This window comes from Oncorhynchus clarkii, chromosome 19, assembly GCF_045791955.1.
Source record: "Oncorhynchus clarkii lewisi isolate Uvic-CL-2024 chromosome 19, UVic_Ocla_1.0, whole genome shotgun sequence".
Classification (NCBI taxonomy): Eukaryota; Metazoa; Chordata; class Actinopteri; order Salmoniformes; family Salmonidae; genus Oncorhynchus; species Oncorhynchus clarkii.
The window spans coordinates 59418097-59443096 of NC_092165.1; the positions used below are offsets into that span (position 1 = coordinate 59418097).

Here is a 25000-nt window from a genome sequence, read left to right on the forward strand (position 1 = left end):
AGCTGTGTTCAGCTGTGTTGCTTTTACGCCAAACATAACGTTTTGCATTGTTGCCAAAAAGTTCAATTTTGGTTTCATCTGACCAGAGCACCTTCTTCCACATGTTTGGTGTGTCTCCCAGGTGGCTTGTGGCAAACTTTAAACGACACTTTTTATGGATATCTTTAAGAAATGTTTTTCTTCTTGCCACTCTTCCATAAAGGCCAGATTTGTGCAATATACGACTGATTGTTGTCCTATGGACAGAGTCTCCCACCTCAGCTGTAGATCTCTGCAGTTCATCCAGAGTGATCATGGTTCTCTTGGCTGCATCTCTGATCAGTCTTCTCCTTGTATGAGCTGAAAGTTTAGAGGGACGGCCAGGTCTTGGTAGATTTGCAGTGGTCTGATACTCCTTCCATTTCAATATTATCGCTTGCACAGTGCTCCTTGGGATGTTTAAAGCTTGGGAAATCTTTTTGTATCCAAATCCGGCTTTAAACTTCTTCACAACAGTATCTCGGACCTGCCTGGTGTGTTCCTTGTTCTTCATGATGCTCTCTGCGCTTTTAACGGACCTCTGAGACTATCACAGTGCAGGTGCATTTATACGGAGACTTGATTACACACAGGTGGATTGTATTTATCATCATTAGTCATTTAGGTCAACATTGGATCATTCAGAGATCCTCACTGAACTTCTGGAGAGAGTTTGCTGCACTGAAAGTAAAGGGGCTGAATAATTTTGCACTCCCAATTTTTCAGTTTTTGATTTGTTAAAAAAGTTTGAAATATCCAATAAATGTCGTTCCACTTCATGATTGTGTCCCACTTGTTGTTGATTCTTCACAAAAAAATACAGTTTTATATCTTTATGTTTGAAGCCTGAAATGTGGCAAAAGGTTGCAAAGTTCAAGGGGGCCAAATACTTTCGCAAGGCACTGTATATATATATATATATATAAAACACACATCTAAAGTAAATGAATGGAATTAAGAACATAGAAATATTTGGATGAGCGGAAAATACTAAAATACAGTAGAGTAGAATACAGTATAAACATATGAGATGAGTAATGCAAAATATGTAAACATTATTAAAGTGACTGGTGTTCCATTATTAAAGTGGCCAGTGATTTCAAGTCCATGTATATATGGAGCAGCAGCCTCTAACGTGCTACTGATGGCTGTTTTACAGTCTGATGGCCTTGAGATAGAAGCTGTTTTTCAGTCTCTCTGTTTTGATGCACCTGTACTGACCTCACCTTCTGGATGATAGCGGGGTGAACAGGCAGTGACTCGGGTGGTTGTTGTCCTTGATGATCTTTTTGGCTTTCCTGTGACATCGGGTGCTGTAGGTGTCCTGGAGGGCAGGTAGTTTGCTCCTGGTGATGTGTTGGGCAGACCTCACTACCCTCTGGAGAGACCTGCGGTTCCAGGCGGTGCAGTGATACAGCCCGATAGGATGCTCTCAATTTTGCATCTGTAAAAGTTTGTGAGGGTTTTAGGTGCCAAGCCAAATTTATTCAGCCTCCTGAGGTTGAAGAGGGGATGTTGCGCCTTCTTCACCACACTGTCGGTGTGGGTGGACCTTTTCAGTTAGTCAGGGATGTATACGCCGCGAAAATTGAAGCTTTCCACCTTCTCCACTGCGGTCCCGTCAATGTGGATGGGGGGGGTGCTCCCACGGCTGTTTCCTAAAGTCCACGATAAGCTCCTTTGTTTTGTTGATGTTGAGTGAGAGGTTGTTTTCCTGGAACCACACTCACAGTAGGCCGTCTCGGCATTGTTGGTAATCAGGCCTACTACTGTTGTGTCGTCTGCACATTTGATGATTGAATTGGAGGCGTGTGTGGTCACACAGTCATGGGTGAACAGGAAGTACAGGAGGGTGCAAGCACCACCATCACAGTATCCTCATCAACATCATCCACAGCATCCTCATCCACACACACTATACCATCCTCATCCACAGCATCACAGTAACCTCATCCACAGCATCACAGTAACCTCATCCACAGCATCACAGCATCCTCATCCACAGCATCACTGTAACCTCATCCACAGCATCACAGTAACCTCATCTACAGCATCACAGTATCCTCATCCACAGCATCACAGTAACCTCATCCACAGCATCACAGTAACCTCATCCACAGCATCAAAGTAACCTCATCCACAGCATCACAGTATCCTCATCCACAGCATCACAGTAACCTCATCCACAGCATCACAGTATCCTCATCCACAGCATCACAGTAACCTCATCCACAGCATCACAGTAACCTCATCCACAGCATCAAAGTAACCTCATCCACAGCATCACAGTATCCTCATCCACAGCATCACAGTAACCTCATCCACAGCATCACAGTATCCTCATCCACAGCATCACAGTAACCTCATCCACAGCATCACAGTATCCTCATCCACAGCATCACAGTAACCTCATCCACAGCATCACAGTATCCTCATCCACAGCATCACAGTAACCTCATCCACAGCATCACAGTATCCTCAACCACAGCATCACAGTAAACTCATCCACAGCCTTTTCCAGACCGTCTCTAAGGGGATGTTCCAGACCATTTGTGTTCCAGACACACCTACAGTACCCAGTTAAAAGATCACCAAGGCTTCCATGTTGTTGTGTAAAATTAGACCAATTTCAGCCAGTTGTGCCAGAGAGCAGTGTGGGAGTTGTTGGCTGCCTCCCACAGGGCTCTGGCCTAAAGATCCCTTCCATGTGAAGCAGCTCAGTCAGAGGTAATCTGCTTCAACTCCACTCACAGGACAGCACTATAATAACACAGAAACAACTGTACATCCTAACAGTCTACATACAGCAACAACTAGACAACCTAACAGTATACATACAGCAACAACCTAACATTCTACGTACAGCAACAACCTAACAGTCTACATACAGCAACAACCTAACAGTCTACATACAGCAACAACCTAACAGTCTACATACAGCAACAACTAGACAACCTAACAGTCTACATACAGCAACAACCTAACAGTCTACATACAGAAACAACCTATCCGTCTACATACAGCAACAACTAGACAACCTAACAGTCTACATACAGCAACAACTAGACAACCTAACAGTCTACATACAGAAACAACCTATCCGTCTACATACAGCAACAACTAGACAACCTAACAGTCTACATACAGCAACAACTAGACAACCTAACAGTCTACATACAGCAACAACTAGACAACCTAACAGTATACATACAGCAACAACCTAACATTCTACGTACAGCAACAACCTAACAGTCTACATACAGCAACAACCTAACAGTATACATACAGTCTACAGTCTACATACAGCAACAACCTAACAGTCTACATACAGCAACAACTAGACAACCTAACAGTCTACATACAGCAACAACCTAACAGTCTACATACAGAAACAACCTATCCGTCTACATACAGCAACAACTAGACAACCTAACAGTCTACATACAGCAACAACTAGACAACCTAACAGTCCACATACAGTAACAACCTAACAGTCTACATACAGCAACAACTGTACAACCTAACAGTCCACATACAGCAACAACTAGACAACCTAACAGTCTACATACAGCAACAACTGTACAACCTAACAGTCCACATACAGCAACACCTAGACAACCTAACAGTCCACATACAGCAACAACTAGACAACCTAACAGTCCACATACAGCAACAACTAGACAACCTAACAGTCCACATACAGCAACAACTAGACAACCTAACAGTCTACATACAGCATCAACCTATCAGTCTACATACAGCAACAACTAGACAACCTAACAGTCTACATACAGCAACAACTAGACAACATAACAGTCTACATACAGCAACAACTGTACAAACAACAGTCTACATACAGCAACAACTAGACAACCTAAGAGTCTACATACAGCAACAACCTAACAGTCTACATACAGCAACAACTAGACAACCTAACAGTCTACATACAGCAACAACTAGACAACCTAACCGTCTACATACAGCAACAACTAGACAACCTAACAGTCCACATACAGCAACAACTAGACAACATAACAGTCTACATACAGTAACAACTAGACAACCTAACAGTCCACATACAGCAACAATTAGACAACCTAACAGTCTACATACAGTAACAACTAGACAACCTAACAGTCCACATACAGCAACAACTAGACAACCTAACAGTCCACATACAGTAACAACTAGACAACCTAACAGTCTACATACAGCAACAACCTAACAGTCTACATACAGCAACAACTAGACAACCTAACAGTCTACATACAGCAACAACCTAACTGTCTACATACAGAAACAACTTAAGAGTCCACATACAGCAACAACCTAACAGTCCACATACAGCAACAACCTAACAGTCCACATACAGCAACAACTAGACAACCTAACAGTCCACATACAGCAACAACTAGACAACCTAACAGTCTACATACAGTAACAACTAGACAACCTAACAGTCTACATACAGCAACAACTAGACAACCTAACAGTCTACATACAGCAACAACTAGACAACCTAACAGTCTACATACAGCAACAACCTATCAGTCTAAATACAGCAACAACTAGACAACCTAACAGTCCACATACAGCAACAACTAGACAACCTAACAGTCTACATACAGCAACAACTAGACAACCTAACAGTATACATACAGCAACAACTGTACAACCTAACAGTCCACATACAGTAACAACCTAACAGTCTACATACAGCAACAACTAGCATACAGCAACAATAACATAGACAACCTAACAGTCAGTCTACATACAGCAACAACCTAACAGTCATACAGCAACATACAGCAATACAGCAACAACTAGACAACCTAACAGTCCACATACAGCAACAACTACAGACAACCTAACAGTCCACATACAGCAACAACTAGACAACCTAACAGTCTACATACAGCAACAACTAACAACCTAGAGCAACAATCAGTCTACATACAGCAACAACTAGACAACCTAACAGTCTACATACAGCAACAACCTAACAGTCTACATACAGCAACAACTAGACAACCTAACATACAGCAACAACTAGACAACCTAACCGTCTACATACAGCAACAACTAGACAACCTAACAGTCCACATACAGCAACAACTAGACAACCTAACAGTCTACATACAGCAACAACTAGACAACCTAACAGTCTACATACAGCAACAACTAGACAACCTAACAGTCCACATACAGCAACAACCTAACAGTCCACATACAGCAACAACTAGACAACCTAACAGTCCACATACAGCAACAACTAGACAACCTAACAGTCTACATACAGCAACAACCTATCAGTCTACATACAGCAACAACTAGACAACCTAACAGTCTACATACAGCAACAACCTAACAGTCTACATACAGCAACAACTAGACAACTTAACAGTCTACATACAGCAACAACTAGACAACCTAACAGTCTGCATACAGCAACAACTAGACAACCTAACAGTCTACATACAGCAGCAACTAGACAACCTAACAGTCCACATACAGCAACAACTAGACAACCTAACAGTCTACATACAGCAACAATTAGACAACCTAACTGTCCACATACAGTAACAACTAGACAACCTAACAGTCCACATACAGCAACAACTAGACAACCTATCAGTCTACATACAGCAACAACTAGACAACCTAACTGTCCACATACAGCAACACCTCACAAAGACATACTATTGAAATACGGGTGAAATTGAAGGAGTATATGATGAAAACCTACCTGCTTTTCTCTCTACTCCCCTTTTCACATTGTAAATCTCATATGACACCCAACAGTGGTGTATTGTATTGTATTGTATGGGTAATAAAGCTGTGTAATGATGCTAAACACGTTTATGTGACAAATGACATTTGGTTTGGATTTGAGATTAGGTTAAAGGTCAGAAGGTTCCTACCTGAGACAGCCTATTGGGCCACAAATAGGTTGAATCGATGTTGTTTCCACTTCATTTCAACATCAACAACAACAACAACAACAACAACAACAAAAATCTATGTGATGATGTTAAATCAATGTGGAATACTGATTGGATATGCAAAAAAAGTAATCAACATAAAGGAGTTTTTGACCAATCAACTTTTACCCTTAATTCAGTGACATGGTTCAAATGTTTATTGATTTCTCATTGAATTACTGTAGTTGACAACTCAATCAAATGTAAATCAACACTAGATGTTGTAATGACGTCTGTACCAAGTGGGAGGTGAGGGGTCAGAGGGTACCTACCTGAAACAGGGAGATGGTCCTGTGGGAGGTGAGAGGTCAGAGGGTACCTACCTGAGAATGAGAGATTGTCCTGTGGGAGGTGAGAGGTCAGAGGGTACCTACCTGAGAATGAGAGATTGTCCTGTGGGAGGTGAGGGGTCAGAGGGTACCTACCTGAGACAGAGAGATTGTCCTGTGGGAGGTGAGAGGTCAGAGGGTACCTACCTGAGACCGGGAGATTGACCTGTGGGAGGTGAGAGGTCAGAGAGTACCTACCTGAGAATGAGAGATTGTCCTGTGAGAGGTGAGAGGTCAGAGGGTACCTACCTGAGACCGGGAGATGGTCCAGGATAGAGGTGCAGTCCAGCAGCAGCCTCTGAGGCCCCTGGCAGAGGCCAGGAGGAATGGGCAGATGGGGCATGGGCACACCATGCAGCCTGGGAAGAGACGGGAGGCGGGGGAGATGACGAGGGAGACAAGGGAGACCGTGGAGGGTCAGGGGCATCTTGTCCTGAGGAATTGCTGGTCTCCCGGCGCTCCCTGGGGTTAAAGGTCAAAGGGCTCAGGAAGTGACAAGCAGACCAGAGGTCACCAAGCCATCGATAGAGGAAGGAAGGAGAGGATGAAGAATGGAAGAGAGGATGGGGTGTCTGAAAAATGCAGGGGTAGAGAGAGAAAGACTGAGTGCTCTATAGCAGCCTGGTGTTGTTGGAGGACTGAGTTGAGCCTTGGCTACTTTCACTCCTCTCACCAAACTGACATGCCTCCCTCCCTCCCTCCCTCTGTTTTCACACTTTCTCACACCTCCCTCCCGCCCTCCTTCGCTCCCTCCTTCCCTCCGTCTGTTTTCACACTTTCTCACACCTCCCTCCCTCCTTCGCTCCCTCCCTCCCTCCCTCTTTTCACTCACTTAGCTGGTTAGTCTCTCTCTCTCTTTCTCTCAATTCAATTTCAACTTAAGGGGCTTTATTGGCATTGGAAACATACAGAATGTTAACATTGTCAAGGCAAGTTAAATAGACAATAAACAAAAGTGAAAGAAACAATAAAAAATGTACAGTCAACAGACTCACAACAATTCCAAAATAATAAAGACATTTCAAATGTCACATTATGTCTATATACAGTATTGTAATGATGTGCAAATAGTTAAAGTACAAAAGGGAAAATAAATCAACATAAATATGGGTTGTATTTACAATGGTGTTTGTTCTTCACTGGTTGCCATTTTCTCGTGGCAACAGGTCACAAATATTGCTGCTGTGATGGCACACTGTGGTATTTCACCCAGTAGATATGGGAGTTTATCAAAATTGGATTTGCTTTTGAATTCTTTGTGGGTCTGTGTAATCTGAGGGAAATATGTGTCTCTAATATGGTCATACATTTGGCAGGAGATTAGGAAGTGCAGCTCAGTTTCCACTCTCTCTCTCTCAAACGTCAACAACACATGCTCAATCCTCTCATCACCAGAGAGCAAAGTACAGATAAGATCCACTATTGTTTCAATAACCCTGTCTCCATGGTGGCCCATACAGTAGCTCTATTCCCTGGTAGCCCTATTCCCTGGTAGCCCATACTGTAGGCCTTCTCCCTGGTAGCCCTATTCCCTGGTAGCTCTATTCCCTGGTAGCTCTATTCCCAGGTAGCCCATACTGTAGGCCTTCTCCCTGGTAGCCCTATTCCCTGGTAGCTCTATTCCCTGGTAGCTCTATTCCCAGGTGGCCCTATTCCCTGGAAGCCCATACTGCAGGCCTTCTCCCTGGTAGCACTATTCCCTGGTGGCCCTATTCCCTGGTAGCCCTATTCCCTGGTAGCCCTATTCCCTGGTAGCCCTATTCCCTGGTAGCACTATTCCCTGGTGGCCCTATTCCCTGGTAGCCCTATTCCCTGGTAGCCCTATTCCCTGGAAGCCCATACTGCAGGCCTTCTCCCTGGTAGCACTATTCCCTGGTGGCCCTATTCCCTGGTAGCCCTATTCCCTGGTAGCCCTTTACCCTGGTAGCACTATTCCCTGGTGGCCCTATTCCCTGGTAGCCTATTCCCTGGTAGCCCTATTCCCTGGAAGCCCATACTGCAGGCCTTCTCCCTGGTAGCCCTATTCCCTGGTAGCCCTATTCCCTGGTAGCCCTATTCCCTGGAAGCCCATACTGCAGGCCTTCTCCCTGGTAGCACTATTCCCTGGTGGCCCTATTCCCTGGTAGCCCTATTCCCTGGTAGCCCTATTCCCTGGTAGCCCTATTCCCTGGTAGCACTATTCCCTGGTGGCCCTATTCCCTGGTAGCCCTATTCCCTGGTAGCCCTATTCCCTGGAAGCCCATACTGCAGGCCTTCTCCCTGGTAGCACTATTCCCTGGTGGCCCTATTCCCTGGTAGCCCTATTCCCTGGTAGCCCTATTCCCTGGTAGCACTATTCCCTGGTGGCCCTATTCCCTGGTAGCCCTATTCCCTGGTAGCCCTATTCCCTGGAAGCCCATACTGCAGGCCTTCTCCCTGGTAGCACTATTCCCTGGTGGCCCTATTCCCTGGTAGCTATATTCCCTGGTAGCCCATACTGCAGGCCTTCTCCCTGGTAGCACTATTCCCTGGTAGCTCTATTCCCTGGTAGCTCTATTCCCAGGTAGCCCTATTCCCTGGAAGCCCATACTGCAGGCCTTCTCCCTGGTAGCACTATTCCCTGTTGGCCCTATTCCCTGGTAGCCCTATTCCCTGGTAGCCCTATTCCCTGGTAGCCCTATTCCCTGGTAGCACTATTCCCTGGTGGCCCTATTCCCTGGTAGCCCTATTCCCTGGTAGCCCTATTCCCTGGAAGCCCATACTGCAGGCCTTCTCCCTGGTAGCACTATTCCCTGGTGGCCCTATTCCCTGGTAGCCCTATTCCCTGGTAGCCCTATTCCCTGGAAGCCCATACTGCAGGCCTTCTCCCTGGTAGCTCTATTCCCTGGTGGCCCTATTCCCTGGTAGCCCTATTCCCTGGTAGCCCTATTCCCTGGTAGCACTATTCCCTGGTAGCACTATTCCCTGGTAGCCCTATTCCCTGGAAGCCCATACTGCAGGCCTTCTCCCTGGTAGCACTATTCCCTGGTGGCCCTATTCCCTGGTAGCCCTATTCCCTCGTAGCCCTATTCCCTGGAAGCCCATACTGCAGGCCTTCTCCCTGGTAGCTCTATTCCCTGGTGGCCCTATTCCCTGGTAGCCCTATTCCCTGGTAGCCCTATTCCCTGGTAGCCCTATTCCCTGGTAGCCCTATTCCCTGGTAGCACTATTCCCTGGTAGCTCTATTCCCTGGTAGCTCTATTCCCTGGTAGCTCTTTTCCCTGGTAGCTCTATTCCCTGGTAGCTCTATTCCCTGGTAGCTCTATTCCCTTGTATACCTTTTCCCTGGTAGCTCTATTCCCTGGTAGCTCTATTCCCTGGTAGCTATATTCCCTGGTAGCTCTATTCCCTGGTAGCTCTATTCCCTTGTATACCTTTTCCCTGGTAGCTCTATTCCCTGGAAGACTTATTACTAGAATCCCAGATCTGCTGCTGTATAGCCAACTCAACATAGCATATCAACCAACGACCATAGGAGTTAGTTATACAGCACGCACAGATATGGGACTGATTTTGGACTCTCGCCATGAACGTGTGTTACAGGTGTGACGAATGCCCTTAATTACTGTGCATGTTTTTGCCTTAATTGAGTGTTCCTAAGTGATTGATTGATGGAGCAATGTGATTGGCTCCCAATGTGATTGGCTCAGTTTATAACCCTGGTTTCCATTGTTTGAGGTGCAGCTGTCCATGGTTGCTGCTTGGCCAAGAGAAGAGAAGAGAAGAGAAGAGAAGAGAAGAGAAGAGAAGAGAAGAGAAGAGAAGAGAAGAGAAGAGAAGAGAGAGGAGAGGAGAGGAGAGGAGAGGAGAGGAGAGGAGAGGAGAGGAGAGGAGAGGAGAAGAGAGGAGAAGAGAGGAGAGGAAGGAAGAGGAGAGGAGAGGAGAGGAGAGGAGGGAAGAGGAGAGGAGAGGAGAGAAGAGGAGAGGAGACAGAGGAGAGGAGAGGAGAGGAGAGGAGAGGAGAGGAGAGGAGAGGAGGGAAGAGGAGAGGAGAGGAGAGGAGAGGAGAGGAGAGAAGAGGAGAGGAGAGGAGAGGAGAGAGGAGGGAGGAGAGGAGAGGAGAGGAGAGGAGGGAAGAGGAGAGGAGAGGAGAGGAGAGGAGGGAAGAGGAGAGGAGAGGAGAGGAGAGGAGAGGAGGGAAGAGGAGAGGAGAGGAGAGGAGAGGAGAGGAGAGGAGAGGAGAGGAGAGGAGAGGAGAGGAGGGAAGGGAAGGGAAGAGGAGAGGAATAATGGTGATGATGAAAGATGAAATATAAATGTTTTCCCTGGACTGAAAGAAGCTGTGTATCCAAAGCTCCTCTGCTCTTAGTGTAAACCCATAGTGGTGTGGTCGGATGTCTGGTACTGGTACAGAGTTTAGTCTCGGCCAGGGTGTAACATGTGTAGCTACAGGGACAAAAGTATGACAAGAGCTGACTAAAATCAATAAGTAGTGCACTCTGTTTTATGTGTCCCAAAGGGTACCCTATTCCCTACAGAGTGCACTACTTTAGACCCTCCCACTATATAGGGTACTCAATGTGAACACTTTGTGATGTCACACAACATAATAACAAACTCTATTCCAATCAATGCAGGGCTAGAGGATAGGCCTTGCTAGTCTCTCAGGCAGGGCTAGTAGCCTACTGTGGATAGACCTTGCTAGTTTCTTTGGCAGGGCTAGTAGCCTACTGTGTATAGGCCTTGCTAGTCTCTTAGGCAGGGCTAGTAGCCTACTGTGGATAGGCCTTGCTAGTTTCTTTGGCAGGGCTAGTAGCCTACTGTGTATAGGCCTTGCTAGTCTCTTTGGCAGGGCTAGTAGCCTACTGTGGATAGGCCTTGCTAGTTTCTTTGGCAGGGCTAGTAGCCTACTGTGTATAGGCCTTGCTCGTCTCTTAGGCAGGGCTAGTAGCCAATACGTTCATTAGTATTGAAACAATGTTGCAGATGTTGGAGAGACAGACAGCAAGATTTAAACAAATCTCCGCTGTTGAAAACTAAATGCTAGTCTAAAACAAAGGTGAGATAATGTCTAGATGCTTTTTTTATAGTGGAGATCGAGTTTATAAATTGCCTGGCTGTGCCGATGAGACAGTGGAATGCACAGTGAGATGGAACAGAGTAAATAGGCATTTCAACATCTAAGTCGGTGGTGACTTGTGGAATAGACGCCAGTAGGAACTCAATTTGAAGTGTCCGATCCCAGACATTCTGAGGGAGAAGACATTAGCAATGTTAATGAAGCCACAGAGGAAAAGATTCATAGACCAAAGCTTCTCTATAGAATCCTGTATGTAAAACAACAGGTTCCTTACCAATTTGCCTTTATCATCTGGTACAGTGCCTTGCGAAAGTATTCGGCCCCCTTGAACTTTGCGACCTTTTGCCACCTTTTTTGCCACCTTTTTTCCCATTCCTCCTTGCAAAACAGCTCGAGCTCATTGAGGTTGGATGGAGAGCATTTGTGAACAGCAGTTTTCAGTTCTTTCCACAGATTCTCGATTGGATTCAGGTCTGGACTTTGACTTGGCCATTCTAACACCTGGATATGTTTATTTTTGAACCATTCCATTGTAGATTTTGCTTTATGTTTTGGATCATTGTCTTGTTGGAAGACAAATCTCCGTCCCAGTCTCAGGTCTTTTGCAGACTCTATCTATTCTTCCAGAATGTTCCTGTATTTAGCTCCATCCATCTTCCCATCAATTTTAACCATCTTCCCTGTCCCTGCTGAAGAAAAGCAGGCCCAAACCATGATGCTGCCACCACCATGTTTGACAGTGGGGATGGTGTGTTCAGGGTGATGAGCTGTGTTGCTTTTACGCCAAACATAACGTTTTGCATTGTTGCCAAAAAGTTAAATTTTGGTTTCATCTGACCAGAGCACCTTCTTCCACATGTTTGGTGTGTCTCCCAGGTGGCTTGTGGCAAACTTTAAACGACACTTTTTATGGATATCTTTAAGAAATTGCTTTCTTCTTGCCACTCTTCCATAAAGGCCAGATTTGTGCAATATACGACTGATTGTTGTCCTATGGACAGAGTCTCCCACCTCAGCTGTAGATCTCTGCAGTTCATCCAGAGTGATCATGGGCCTCTTGGCTGCATCTCTGATCAGTCTTCTTCTTGTATGAGCTGAAAGTTTAGAGGGACGGCCAGGTCTTGGTAGATTTGCAGTGGTCTGATACTCCTTCCATTTCAATATTATCGCTTGCACAGTGCTCCTTGGGATGTTTAAAGCTTGGGAAATCTTTTTGTATCCAAATCCGGCTTTAAACTTCTTCACAACAGTATCTCGGACCTGCCTGGTGTGTTCCTTGTTCTTCATGATGCTCTCCGCGCTTTTAACGGACCTCTGAGACTATCACAGTGCAGGTGCATTTATACGGAGACTTGATTACACACAGGTGGATTGTATTTATCATCATTAGTCATTTATGTCAACATTGGATCATTCAGAGATCATCACTGAACTTCTGGAGAGAGTTTGCTGCACTGAAAGTAAAGGGGCTGAATAATTTTGCACGCCCAATTTTTCAGTTTTTGATTTGTTAAAAAAGTTTGAAATATCCAATAAATGTCGTTCCACTTCATGATTGTGTCCCACTTGTTGTTGATTCTTCACAAAAAAATACAGTTTTATATCTTTATTTTTGAAGCCTGAAATGTGGCAAAAGGTCGCAAAGTTCAAGGGGGCCGAATACTTTCGCAAGGCACTGTAGTTCCTGGATGGCAGGACACTTGGCCCCAGTGATGTACTGGGCTGTACGCAGTACCCTCTAGCACCTTACGGTTGGATGCTGAGCAGTTGCCATACCAGGTAGTGATGCAACTGGTCAGGATGGTCTCGATGGTGCAGCTGTAGAACCTTTTGGGGATCTGGGGACCCATGCCAAATCTTTTCAGTCTCGTTAGGGGGAAAAGACGTTGTCGTGCCCTCTTCACGACTTTCTTGGTATGTTGTAGTTTGTTGGTGATTTGTATTTATTATGGATCCCTGTTAACTGCTGCCAATACAGCAGCTGCTCTTCCCGGGGTCCAGCTAAATTAAGGCAGTTTATACAATTTAAAAAACATTACAATACATTCACATATTTCACAACACAGGCCCCTACTCCACCACTACCACATACCGTATCTACAGTACTAAATATATTTGAATGTGTGTGTATAGGCTCTTGAAACTACCAGCACACAGAAAATACCAGAGATTTGCCTTTGAAAAACATATTTTTCAGTTGGACATTCTACCCTTTCGGTCTTTCGTTCGACCCTCATAAAGTGAATAAGTGCAGCGCTAGCTCCCCATCGCCAAAGAGGAGTCACGGTCCTGAACTACTTAGACGATTGGCTGATATGTGCAGGGACACAAAGCCAAGCTTTGGCACACACATCCATGGTCTCACATCACATCTCCGAGTTGGGACTAACAATGAACTTGGAAAATTGTTTTCTGGTCCCCATTCAGTGTGTGCACTTCCTGGGCACTCAACACTGGACACTGGACACTCAGATCCTGGGCACTTCCTGGACACTGGACACTCAAATCATGCGAGCAACACTCTCTCCAGAAAGAATGGTATCATTGACAAATTGTTATTTTGACATTTAAACTGAGAAAACAGGTAACCGTGCTAGAGAGTCAGAGGCTCCTTGGCCTTCTAGCTGCTGAGGTCCATGTTGTACAGCCCATACAGCAATGCTACTACAGACACAATCTATGTCCCAGATGGGACAAACACAAAAAACGGACAATTTCAATGAGTTGCTGATTGAGCAATACAATGAAGGTGTCTAGCACTTTAAACTCCCAGTGGAGTTCTCTTAGATGCAGTTCAGATGACTTTGACCACAGACGCCTCCCTTCAGGGATGGGGAGCAGTATTGAACCAGTCAGGGGTCAATGGTATATGGTCAGCACTATTGACAATAGCTCACATCAACGTACTGGAGCTTAAGGCGGTTCACATTGCACTCCGGCACTTCCCCACAGTACTTAGAGGACAACATGTACATATTACCTCAATTACCTCGACTAACCGGTGCCCCAGCACATTGACTCTGTACCGGTACCTGTATATAGCCTCGCTATTGTTATTTTACTGCTGCTGTTTAATTATTTGATACTTTTATTTTCATTTGTTGTTTATTGTTGTTTAAGGGCTTGTAAGTACGCATTTCATTGTAAGGTCTACCTACACCTGTTGTATTCAGCATTTCATTGTAAGGTCTATTACACCTGTTGTATTCAGCATTTCACTGTAAGGTCTACTACACCTGTTGTATTCGGCATTTCACTGTAAGGTCTACTACACCTGTTGTATTCAGCATTTCATTGTAAGGTCTACCTACACCTGTTGTATTTGGCGTATGTGACAAATAAAATTAGATTTGATACGGACCATGGTTGCACACATCAAGGGAACTACTGCTTTGGGCTAACAGACACCTTACATCACTCAGAGAAATACAGTGTGGAGAATCAGGCAGCAGACCTTCCCTCCAGAGGAGGCCCTCTTCGTTAAGACTGGAGGATACAATACATCCCATGGTAGTGGAGATGATCTGGGCACTTATTATGTGACTCGTTAAGCACGTTTTTACTCCTGAACTTCAAAGGGGTTGAATGCTTATTGACTCAAGACATTTCAGCTTTTAATATTTTATTAATTTGTATTTTTTTTTTTTTTTTTTTTACATAATTACACTTTGACATTATGGGGTATTGTGTTTAGGCCAGTGACAATTTAAAAACATGTAATACATTTTAAATTCAGGCTGTAACACAACAAAATGTGTGGAAAAAGTCAAGGGGTGTTGATTACTTTCTGAAGGCCATGTATTTTGTTTTCATGTATTTTCATGACCACAATGGAAAATAATGGCATTGTACTCGATTCACATGTGTGGTTATATTGTGTTTTAAAAGTGGTCAAATACATTAAATAAACACACACAAAATAATTCACGTTTCAGTGCAAGGAAACATCGCGAATCTGCTGTCATGACTCGCTGTTGCCATAGAAACTGCTTCCAGCGTTAAAACAGATTTTACTCTTTAAAATCTATTGTTAAAAAAAACGACGTTTATATGAAGATGAACTCGCTGTAGATAATGTACTTTTTCATGATATACAAACAGCTGTGTATGATTATTAATTAAATGTATAGAAACATAACTGAGTTCTGTATTTAAAATCTGACTTCATAACGAATCTGCTTCCGCGAATAAGAAATTGACAGACAAAGCTGTGCAAAACAGCGGCGATAGCAAAGAAGGCTAGATAGCTAACCCAACAAATACATGTCTCACTCGTCCAGAATAGCTTATCTAATATTTATTCAGATCTATAACGATGCGCGGCTTATACAATTGTAAACGAGGTTGTTTTAAGATTGAGTAAATGTCTACTAGCCAGTTAAGGCGGAGCGTACTGTACAAATCTAACTTTAGTGGAATTCCAGCTTCACAGCCAACATCATCGACGACGACGTAAAAAATAAACAAACAAACCACATTATTTAACATAGCTAAATATCAGCAGCATGGACACGAATGTGCAGAAGAGACGTGAGAACAAGAAATCACTGCGTGTAAAAGTGATCAGCCTTGGCAATGCCGAGGTGGGCAAGGTGAGTCAACTAACGTTTATGTCAGCTATTCTGCTGTACCCAAACTAGTATCAGGTATATGTACATATGTACAGTATGAATGAGCCAGGGAGTAACGTTAAATTGCTGCAGCCAAAGCCCTTGGCGTTATAATGTAGCCCAGACGATCTCTGCTATAGCCCAAAAGCCGGCAGATGGTGTTATTGAGTCATTCCAATGTCACCACCTGCCGAGAAGGGTGTAATTGTATATATGTATATATTCCTGGCAATGTAAATAGTTATTATGTATGCTTGTTTGCATGTGACTATTCCTCTTTTGTTTGTTGATATTGTTAATAAATAAAATAAATAATATATATGTATATATTTTAACATACATACAAACTATTTACAATTCCAGGAATCCTAAACAAACAAAACATATTAATTAATAATACAACAAGTTTTAATTTTCTTTTTGTGTTTTTCATTTGAGTTAAAGTATTGTTTAAATTCATTTAAAAAGTGAAAAAAATTTGGTTTTGAAATGGACCATTTGTATTTGTGAATATGATAATTATTAGCAGTTAAATTAAATATACTACTATGTCAGAATTTCTGAAATGAATAATTATATCAAAACCATTCAATAGTACAACCGGTCCTATTTTGTTGTTGTAAGAAATACTGTATGTCAATCCAAAACATTCTGCTATAAAACAGGCAAAATGGTCTCCTCCATTCCACAGAAATCACATTTATAGTCAATATTTAGCTTGATTCTTTCCAAAACATGTTTCACAGGATAAATTCTATGTAACATTTTAAATCAATCTACCTTTACTTTGTTACTGATACAATATTTGTTAGCAATTGTCCATGTTTTCCCCCATTGTTAATCGCCATAGATATCTGACCAAAAGTATCTTGCTGAGGGAATTGTAGTATCACAAACAACATTCCTAATCTGTTTTATTACTACAATTATCTTTGATGTTAATATTGCTAATGAATATATTTTCATGTAAATCTATGTTACTTACATCAACCACAGAGGGATTTAAAAGAGATACAACCCCCCTTGGAATCGCATCAAAAACAATTGCATATTCTTTCGGGGTTATTGGAATTTTAAACTTATCAAGAAATTCCCCATATGAGAGTAGATATATAGAGTAGATATCCATCCTCATTCAGTAAGTGACCAACCAAAATAATTTTATTCTCAAACCAGTTACGGAAAAAAATACTTATTTTTAAAATCATATATCTTTGTTGTTACATATAAAGTATCTGTGAGGGGAAAATTGTGTTTATACGCTAACATCCAAGCTAAAATTTCCTGTTTATGGAATTTGGCCAACTTTACTGGGATTTTATCAACATCAAAATTACATCGAAGCAAAAAATTCTAAACCACCAACTCAGTCAAATAAATACTTAGGGAAGATATTCCAGATACTTTTCTGCTTCTTAACATACTTCAGAATCCAATTTATTTTATAAGTATTATTTAGAGACCTCGGTGTTCTTGGGTATTAGTGAGAATATCTTTTCGCCGATAGTGAGGCTTGTTCCTCCAAATAAAATGATAAACAATCTTATCTAAGTCCTTTACAATTTTACGGGATAATTCAAGTGATAACGATACATAAACTGATCTGGATAATCCCTTCATCTTTGGACAATAAACCCCGACCGCATAACAAAATATCTCTCAACTTCTTTGTTTTCTCATTAATGGGGTTAAAGTTTAATTCACTCCTTTTTTTCATCCTTGCATATAAATAATTCCAAGATAATTAACTTTATATTTGATTGGGATAACATATACTTCCTTTAAAACACTATCCTTGAGTGGAAATAAGACTAACTTAATTGATATTCATTTTCAAACCCGAAACTAAGGAAAAGTCTTCAATACAGGAAACTGCTTTAGAAACCTCATTCCTGTCTCTTAAAAATGTGGTGGTATCATCAGCCAGTTGACATAGTTTAAATTCATTGCCAAGTGCTGAAACACCTTGAAAATTCAATTTCTTGATATGAAGAGCCATAATTTGAGTAACAAATAAAAATAGACTGATTGGGCAGCCCTGCCTAATGCCACGGCCAATATCAAATGTCCCGTGAGCTAGTTTTACAGAGCTAGTACAACCACTATATAAAGTTTGAACTGCTTTAAAAAAAAATAATTAACAAACCCCCCTAAAAAACGTATTGCTTTGAACATAAACTCATGTTCTACAGTGTCAAAAGCTTCAATAAAATCAACAAACATGCGAAAGCTATCATCAAGAATGAGGACATTATAGTCAATCATATCTAAGATCAACCTGATGTTATTACTAATGTGTCGACCATGCATAAAACCACATGGTTCTTCATCAATTATATGCTGCAAGCCTTGTTTCAACCTCTTAGCAAATACAAGGGCAAACAATTTCCCATCATTATTCAACGGGCTAATGGGCCTACAGTTGTCTATATAAAGAGTATCCTTATTAGGTTTGGGAATCAAAGTAATTACACCTTGCTTTAAGGAAGCCGGTAACTCCCCTTTGTCTATTGATTCTTGGATCATAGTAAGAATGAAAATAATCAATTTATCATTGAATGCGTTATAAAACTCGCTTATTAAACCATAATTTCCAGGGGACCTATTGTCCTTAAGGCTTTTAATACAGTATTTTATCTCAATTTCAGATAACTCATCATGACCACAATACCTGAAATCATGATCTACCTTCTTAGCAATGTTTGCTGCAGTGTCTAAGAAAGGATCCATATTGGAAGTTGACTGGGCTGATGTATACAGATTCTGATAAAACTGGGCAACATGCTGAGATTTATTTTGTATTTTCATTGGGGTCATTATTAATCATTCATTTACATATGGAAGTCTTTTCGCCTGCCCTTTTTTCTAAATTAAAGAAATATATATATATTTTTTTTCCCTCCCTCTTCCATCCATTTTCGTCTTGATCTTACAAACACTCCCCGGGCCTTTTCCTCATAGATACAGTCTAACTGCATTTGCAATGATGATAGTTCCAGTACTTCCTGATTAGTTAGTTCAGTTTTTTTTTTAGTATAATCCATTATTCCCTTTATGATGTCATATTCTCTCTCTCTCTTGGAACGAGCAATTTCTTTCACCATTAAAATAGCCAAAAGCCTTATATCAAATTTCATTAGGTCCCAGTAACTTCCAAAAGTATTCATAACACAGGCACAATTCCAGTATTTATCAATAATTCCTGCTACTTCCTTCTTAAATACTTTGTTCTCTAGTAAAGTCTTGTTCATTTACCAGTAACTTTGACTAACTGTTTGGTTGACAAACCATGCATATTTATCTTTACTGAGATCCCTTTGTGGTCTGTTAAAATCGATGGTTCAATGGAGACTGTATCAACCTTGTCGGCCAAATCTTCAGGTATCAGCCAGAAATCAATACCGGATTGTATAGACACATCTTTGGTACTCCATGCAAACATAATCTTATCTTGGGTTCTTATGTCTCCAAATATCTAGAACACTTAACCTTAGACATATATTCCTTATCTCACAAACAGAATTGCTATCCGTAGGAGGACATCTATCTAGATTATCATGTGTGTTAACATCTCCACCCCATATTACTTTGGCTAATGGAAATGTAGACATAATTTGACTTATTTTCCTCTCAATGTCTCTAAATAAAATACAGTTACTTGACTTGGTTTTGGAAGCATAAGTATTTACAACAATGAATTGAACGTGGTTGACCTCTACCAATAGTATAATCCATCTGCCTGTATGATCTGCTTCATGACTCAATATATGACCCTTAAAGTTGCCTTTTAAAATTAGCGACACCTGCTGACCCATTAGTACCAAACGAAAACCAAATATCATTCCCCCATTGACTCTTCCAAAACGCAGTATCTGTGGAACAGGCATGAGTTTCTTGAATGACGTAAAAGTCGGCACTCTTACCCTTACAATACAAAAATAAAGATTTCCTTTTCAAAATATGACAGATTCCCCTGGCATTAATAGAAAAAACAGAAATGGACATTTCCTATCACAGTGACTAAATAAAGAATATTAAACTTGTATACGTTCACATGAACCGGGTTCTCACAAAAATGAAAGTTCTTACTAGTTGCAAATAAAAACAGTCCACGCAAGTGGTTGACCTAAATTATATATATTTTTATACAATTGTAAATAACATTGTACCGTAGATCGGTAAAACGAATAGCCGTCCAGCTAACATTAAGTGTCATTGCGAATTTCCCTGCCATAATAAAATATATATATATAAAAAAAATGTTTGGCTCACAAACAATGCTCTTTCCTCAAGTAATATAAAGTTTTATCAGATGAAAATAAAACTTGCACAACTCACTTGATAAATCCAGCAGTCAACAAGCTAGGCATCAGCGTGAATTTCCCTTCCAATAACAAAAGCCTTAGCTTTTGTATGTACTTTTCCCTTCCTTCCTGCTCTCTCAATCATCGGCCACAGACGATTCCGAGCTTCTTTGTCAAACGCTGTCAGATCCTTCTTGAACCTCAGGTTGTTCTTCTTTAAATACTCATTTTTCTTTGCACTTTTTCATGTCATGTCCCTCGCTGTCCTGGAGATGAATCTCACCATGGTCGTGGTGGCTGGTTGTTTTCCCCATCTCTCAGCCTACCCAGGCGGTGCACTACATCCAGGGAACCTGCAACAACATTTCGCTCCTCTTCCGGGACTATTGCCCTGCAAATGTCCTTCACTCTTGCTTTGATGTTCTCGTCAGATTTTTCTGCTATTCCATAAATTCGAAGACTCCATACCGGTCATTCTCGTTAACCTTTGACTCCATTTCAGTGAGTTTCTTCTCTTGCTTGGCAACCTGAATGTTCAATGTTGAGTTCTGCTGCTTCAGAGTTTTTACTTCCTCAGCATTGAAATCAATCGATTTCTTCAGGTTAACGATACTGACAGTGTTCTTTTACACCAAATCCATGTCATCTGTGCTCTCTGTGATTTTAGCCGTGAGGATGCGGACGATGTTGTCCTGAAGCTGGCTCATTGATGGTTCACTTCTCAGCTTCTTTGGAAGTTGCTCCTTGGTTGGGGTATTCGGGTATGAATCGCATTCACCCCCCTTTTTTACACTGCAAGCATATTAGTGAGTTTCAACAATGGCTCTTTTCTCCTTGGAAGTTTCCATTATCTCAGCAACAGTCTGGTCATGTCCTGATTACATGCTTCTAGCTATGAAGACGTTAGCAGGCTAACTTAACGGCACACGCTGAAACGTTTCGATAGCTAGCTTGTTCGTTGGAAATCGTCAAAAATATATTTCAATGGTTTGATTAATTACACAATTATTCAAAATAGCTACATTGTATGGTTAGATGTCATTGTTTTGTGGAGAAAAAAAATATCGCAACTGCAGTCTAAAACTATAAACTTTGTGAGAAAACCATAATTGTTCCTCAGCTAGAAATATTACAACCTCTCATGCCGCCGTCTTTGAGCGCCTCCGAGAAGGGTGCAATTGGGGGCTGCAATTCTGGGCATTCCTGCATCTGCAGGAACCCCTCTTTATGATTCTATAGAAACACACGACTAGGCGTGGTTTAACGTGACCACTCCCCCGAGTAGGGTACAGACGTAGGGTATTCCCATTACTCCCATGTAATTAACCTAACTTTCCCATTACTCCCATGTAATTAACCTAACTTTCCCATTACTCCCATGTAATTAACCTAACTTTCCCATTACTCCCATGTAATTAACCTAACTTTCCCATTACTCTCATGTAATTAGCCTAACTTTCCCATTGTTTCCATGTAATTAACCTAACTTTCCCATTACTCCCATGTAATTAGCCTAACTTTCCCATTACTCTCATGTAACAAATTACTCCCACAACAAATGATCTGTATGATACTCATTCTGCCACTAGTGTGTTACCCGACCTGCTAACACTGAAAGTAAAGCTAGTAAATCTGTCACATTATACGCACGTCACTGTTGCCAGCCAGCCGCCGTTAAATACCACAGAAGAAAGAGTGGGGTCGACAACGGTAGCTAGCTATTTCTTTACACCAGTTGACAGTGTCCCGGGCACTGTTTTCCCGCAGTTCTGTTCACGACGATGAGGGCATGTGTTCAGCAGTCTACCGATGTCACTCCCGCTAGCTAGCAAGGAGGATTCCGGTGAGAGGAGAAAACACTCCGATAATACTTTAATTTTCCTTTTGACCCACATTTCAAAAGCGTGAAGATGTCGAGGGGTAGCCGGAGCAAATGCCTCCACTGGACAGCAGCATGTAAATGATTTAATGCAATATTCAACACAGCCTGAAAACTAATGCCTGCGAAATTGTGTAAATGTTTCTGACATTACTAGCCAGACTGTTGAATAAAAATACCATTTAGACTTACTCTACCGGTTATCTGTGCAGTTTGTGCTTCAGCTGCTTTAGATCTTTGACAAAATATCCACAGCAAAGTATTGTGTACCCAAGACAGCAGGTAGGAATAGTTAAGCCTAGTTTTATATTGGATATTCTGTTCTCTCTCATCAATAGCAAATGAACCAATCATGCCATGACAATGAACAGGGTATATTCTGAACCAGGGGAGGATGGAAAACAATACACTTTATTTTTGATCCTTTTAAAAGATTTACACATTAAAGGTGTCGATTTGTTCTCCATCCACAGATTCAGTATTTAACATTTTCATGGCATGCTTGGTTCAATAGCTATTGATGAGAGAATCGAATATCCAATGTAAAACTAATTTTACCTCGGTGCAGAAGGAAACATATACAGGACCAACTGGCTCTTAAAGGTTTAATCAACATTCTGGCTTGTAAGCGACGTTTACACGATTTTGCAGGCATTCGTTTCAGGCTGTTTATACAAATGAATTGTGTATTACTGTCTTATCAATAAGACTGTATTCAACACTGATATGTCCTCCTCCACAGTATGCCAGCCAGCTAGGGTAGCCATAAAAATATCACCTAATCAGACCGTCAGTGCTGTTCCAGCTGGCCGATAGGCATTATTAGGTAGGTAACTGTAGCACCATATAACTTGACGGTACTTCCTCAATTTCCAAGTTGGAAGACAACATGTCTTCTAGACTTCCATGTCTAGTTTCAGTAGGCTCGTTTGAATTTAGAAATTGTATCTCCGTAAAAATAAAAATAAAAAGTGGATGGAGACAATATTTGAAATAAACAAGATGGAGGCGTACAACATTGTTGGATTACTTCCTGGAGCAAAACATGTTTATTTATTTTAATATCAGAGCATTTTCTAAATTCAATGATTTATTTTATTAATAACAGCATTTTCTAAATTCAATGATTTATTTTATTAATAACAGCATTCTCTAAATTCAATGATTTATTTTATTAATAACAGCATTCTCTAAATTCAATGATTTATTTTATTAATAACAGCATTCTCTAAATTCAATGATTTATTTTATTAATAACAGCATTCTCTAAATTCAATGATTTATTTTATTAATAACAGCATTCTCTAAATTCAATGATTTATTTTATTAATAACAGCATTCTCTAAATTCAATGATTTATTTTATTAATAACAGCATTCTATAAATTCAATGATTTATTTTATTAATAACAGCATTCTCTAAATTCAATGATTTATTTTATTAATAACAGCATTCTCTAAATTCAATGATTTATTTTATTAATAACAGCATTCTCTAAATTCAATGATTTATTTTATTAATAACAGCATTCTCTAAATTCAATGATTTATTTTATTAATAACAGAGCATTTTCTAAATTCAATGATTTATTTTATTAATAACAGCATTCTCTAAATTCAATGATTTATTTTATTAATAACAGAGCGTTCTCTAAATTCAAACGAACCTCCCTGCAACTAGACATGGATGTTTAGAAGATGTTTCCTTTCAAGTCTGGAATTGAGGAAGTATCGGCAATTTAAAGGTTGATTTGAAAATCCACTGTGCTATACTTAACATGACCCACCTAATAAGGCCAAGCAGCCAGCGGGAACAACAACAATGGTGCGACTAGGTGCCATTTTGAATAGCAAGGGAAGCCAATGAATGAATTCTTACCATCACCAATGAACACTCATTCATTCACAGGCCACTGCTGCAGAGAATGAATTGTGACTTTAGTTTACATGTGTAATGTTGCTCTTATCTAACCCTAGTTGATACAGCTCGTTGTTTCTTCATTGCAGAGCTGCATCATCAAGCGATACTGTGAGAAGAGGTTTGTGCCCAAGTATCTGGCCACCATAGGGATTGACTATGGGGTCACCAAGTAAGTTGACCCCAATGATGATGAATAAATAAAAAAATAATTAACTAATTTGTAGACCAAATATGCACAGTTCAGTTCCATTGCTGTCAGATGATTCCAGATAAAGGAGACCAGTGTACTGTAGAGCAGTGGTTCTCAACCATGTTCATTTTTTATCAGTAATCCTACTAGTTCTCCTGGTTGAGAACCACTGATGTGGAGACTTCTGAAGTCGGTGTGTGACTGATTTTGAGCGTTTGTTGTCCGTCAGAGTCCAGGTGCGTGACAGGGAGATCAAAGTGAACATCTTTGACATGGCAGGACACCCCTTCTTCTACGAGGTCAGTACCTTACAACCTCGGTCATGTTGGATCTACATACTGGAACACCGTGTTTTACATGTCAGATCACATAAACGTCTGCGCCCTCATGTCCAGACATGCATCCTGCCACCAAGAGGCCAGTCTCTCTCTCTCTCTTTATTTATATATATATATATATATACAGTGGGGCAAAAAAAGTATTTAGTCAGCCATCAATTGTGCAAGTTCTCCCACTTAAAAAGATGCGAGAGGCCTGTAATTTTCATCATAGGTACACTTCAACTATGACAGACAAAATGAGAAAAAAAATCCAGAAAATCACATTGTAGGATTTTTTCTGAATTTATTTGCAAATTATGGTGGAAAATAAGTAATACGTGTATGTATATATATATATATATATATATATATATATATATATATATATATATATATATAAATCTGACACAC

At 41.1% G+C, this 25000-nt stretch overlaps 2 protein-coding genes across 2 annotated transcripts in view; one reads left to right on the plus strand and one right to left on the minus strand.

Annotated features, from left to right (window-relative positions):
* LOC139374380 (protein EFR3 homolog B-like) overlaps positions 1–1342 on the minus strand; it is a 41802-nt gene extending 40460 nt beyond the window's left edge. Inside the window, exon 1 of the mRNA XM_071115431.1 lies at positions 1245–1342. The gene's annotated coding sequence lies outside the window, so the exon portion shown is untranslated. The remainder of the gene's footprint in view (positions 1–1244) is intronic.
* A 14237-nt stretch (positions 1343–15579) lies between these two features.
* The window catches only part of LOC139374381 (dnaJ homolog subfamily C member 27), a 14092-nt gene continuing 4671 nt past the window's right edge, over positions 15580–25000 (plus strand). Inside the window, exons 1-3 of the mRNA XM_071115432.1 lie at positions 15580–15958; positions 24166–24248; positions 24499–24568. Coding sequence (XP_070971533.1) covers positions 15872–15958; positions 24166–24248; positions 24499–24568 — 240 coding nt within the window. The 5' untranslated portion in view covers positions 15580–15871. The remainder of the gene's footprint in view (positions 15959–24165; positions 24249–24498; positions 24569–25000) is intronic.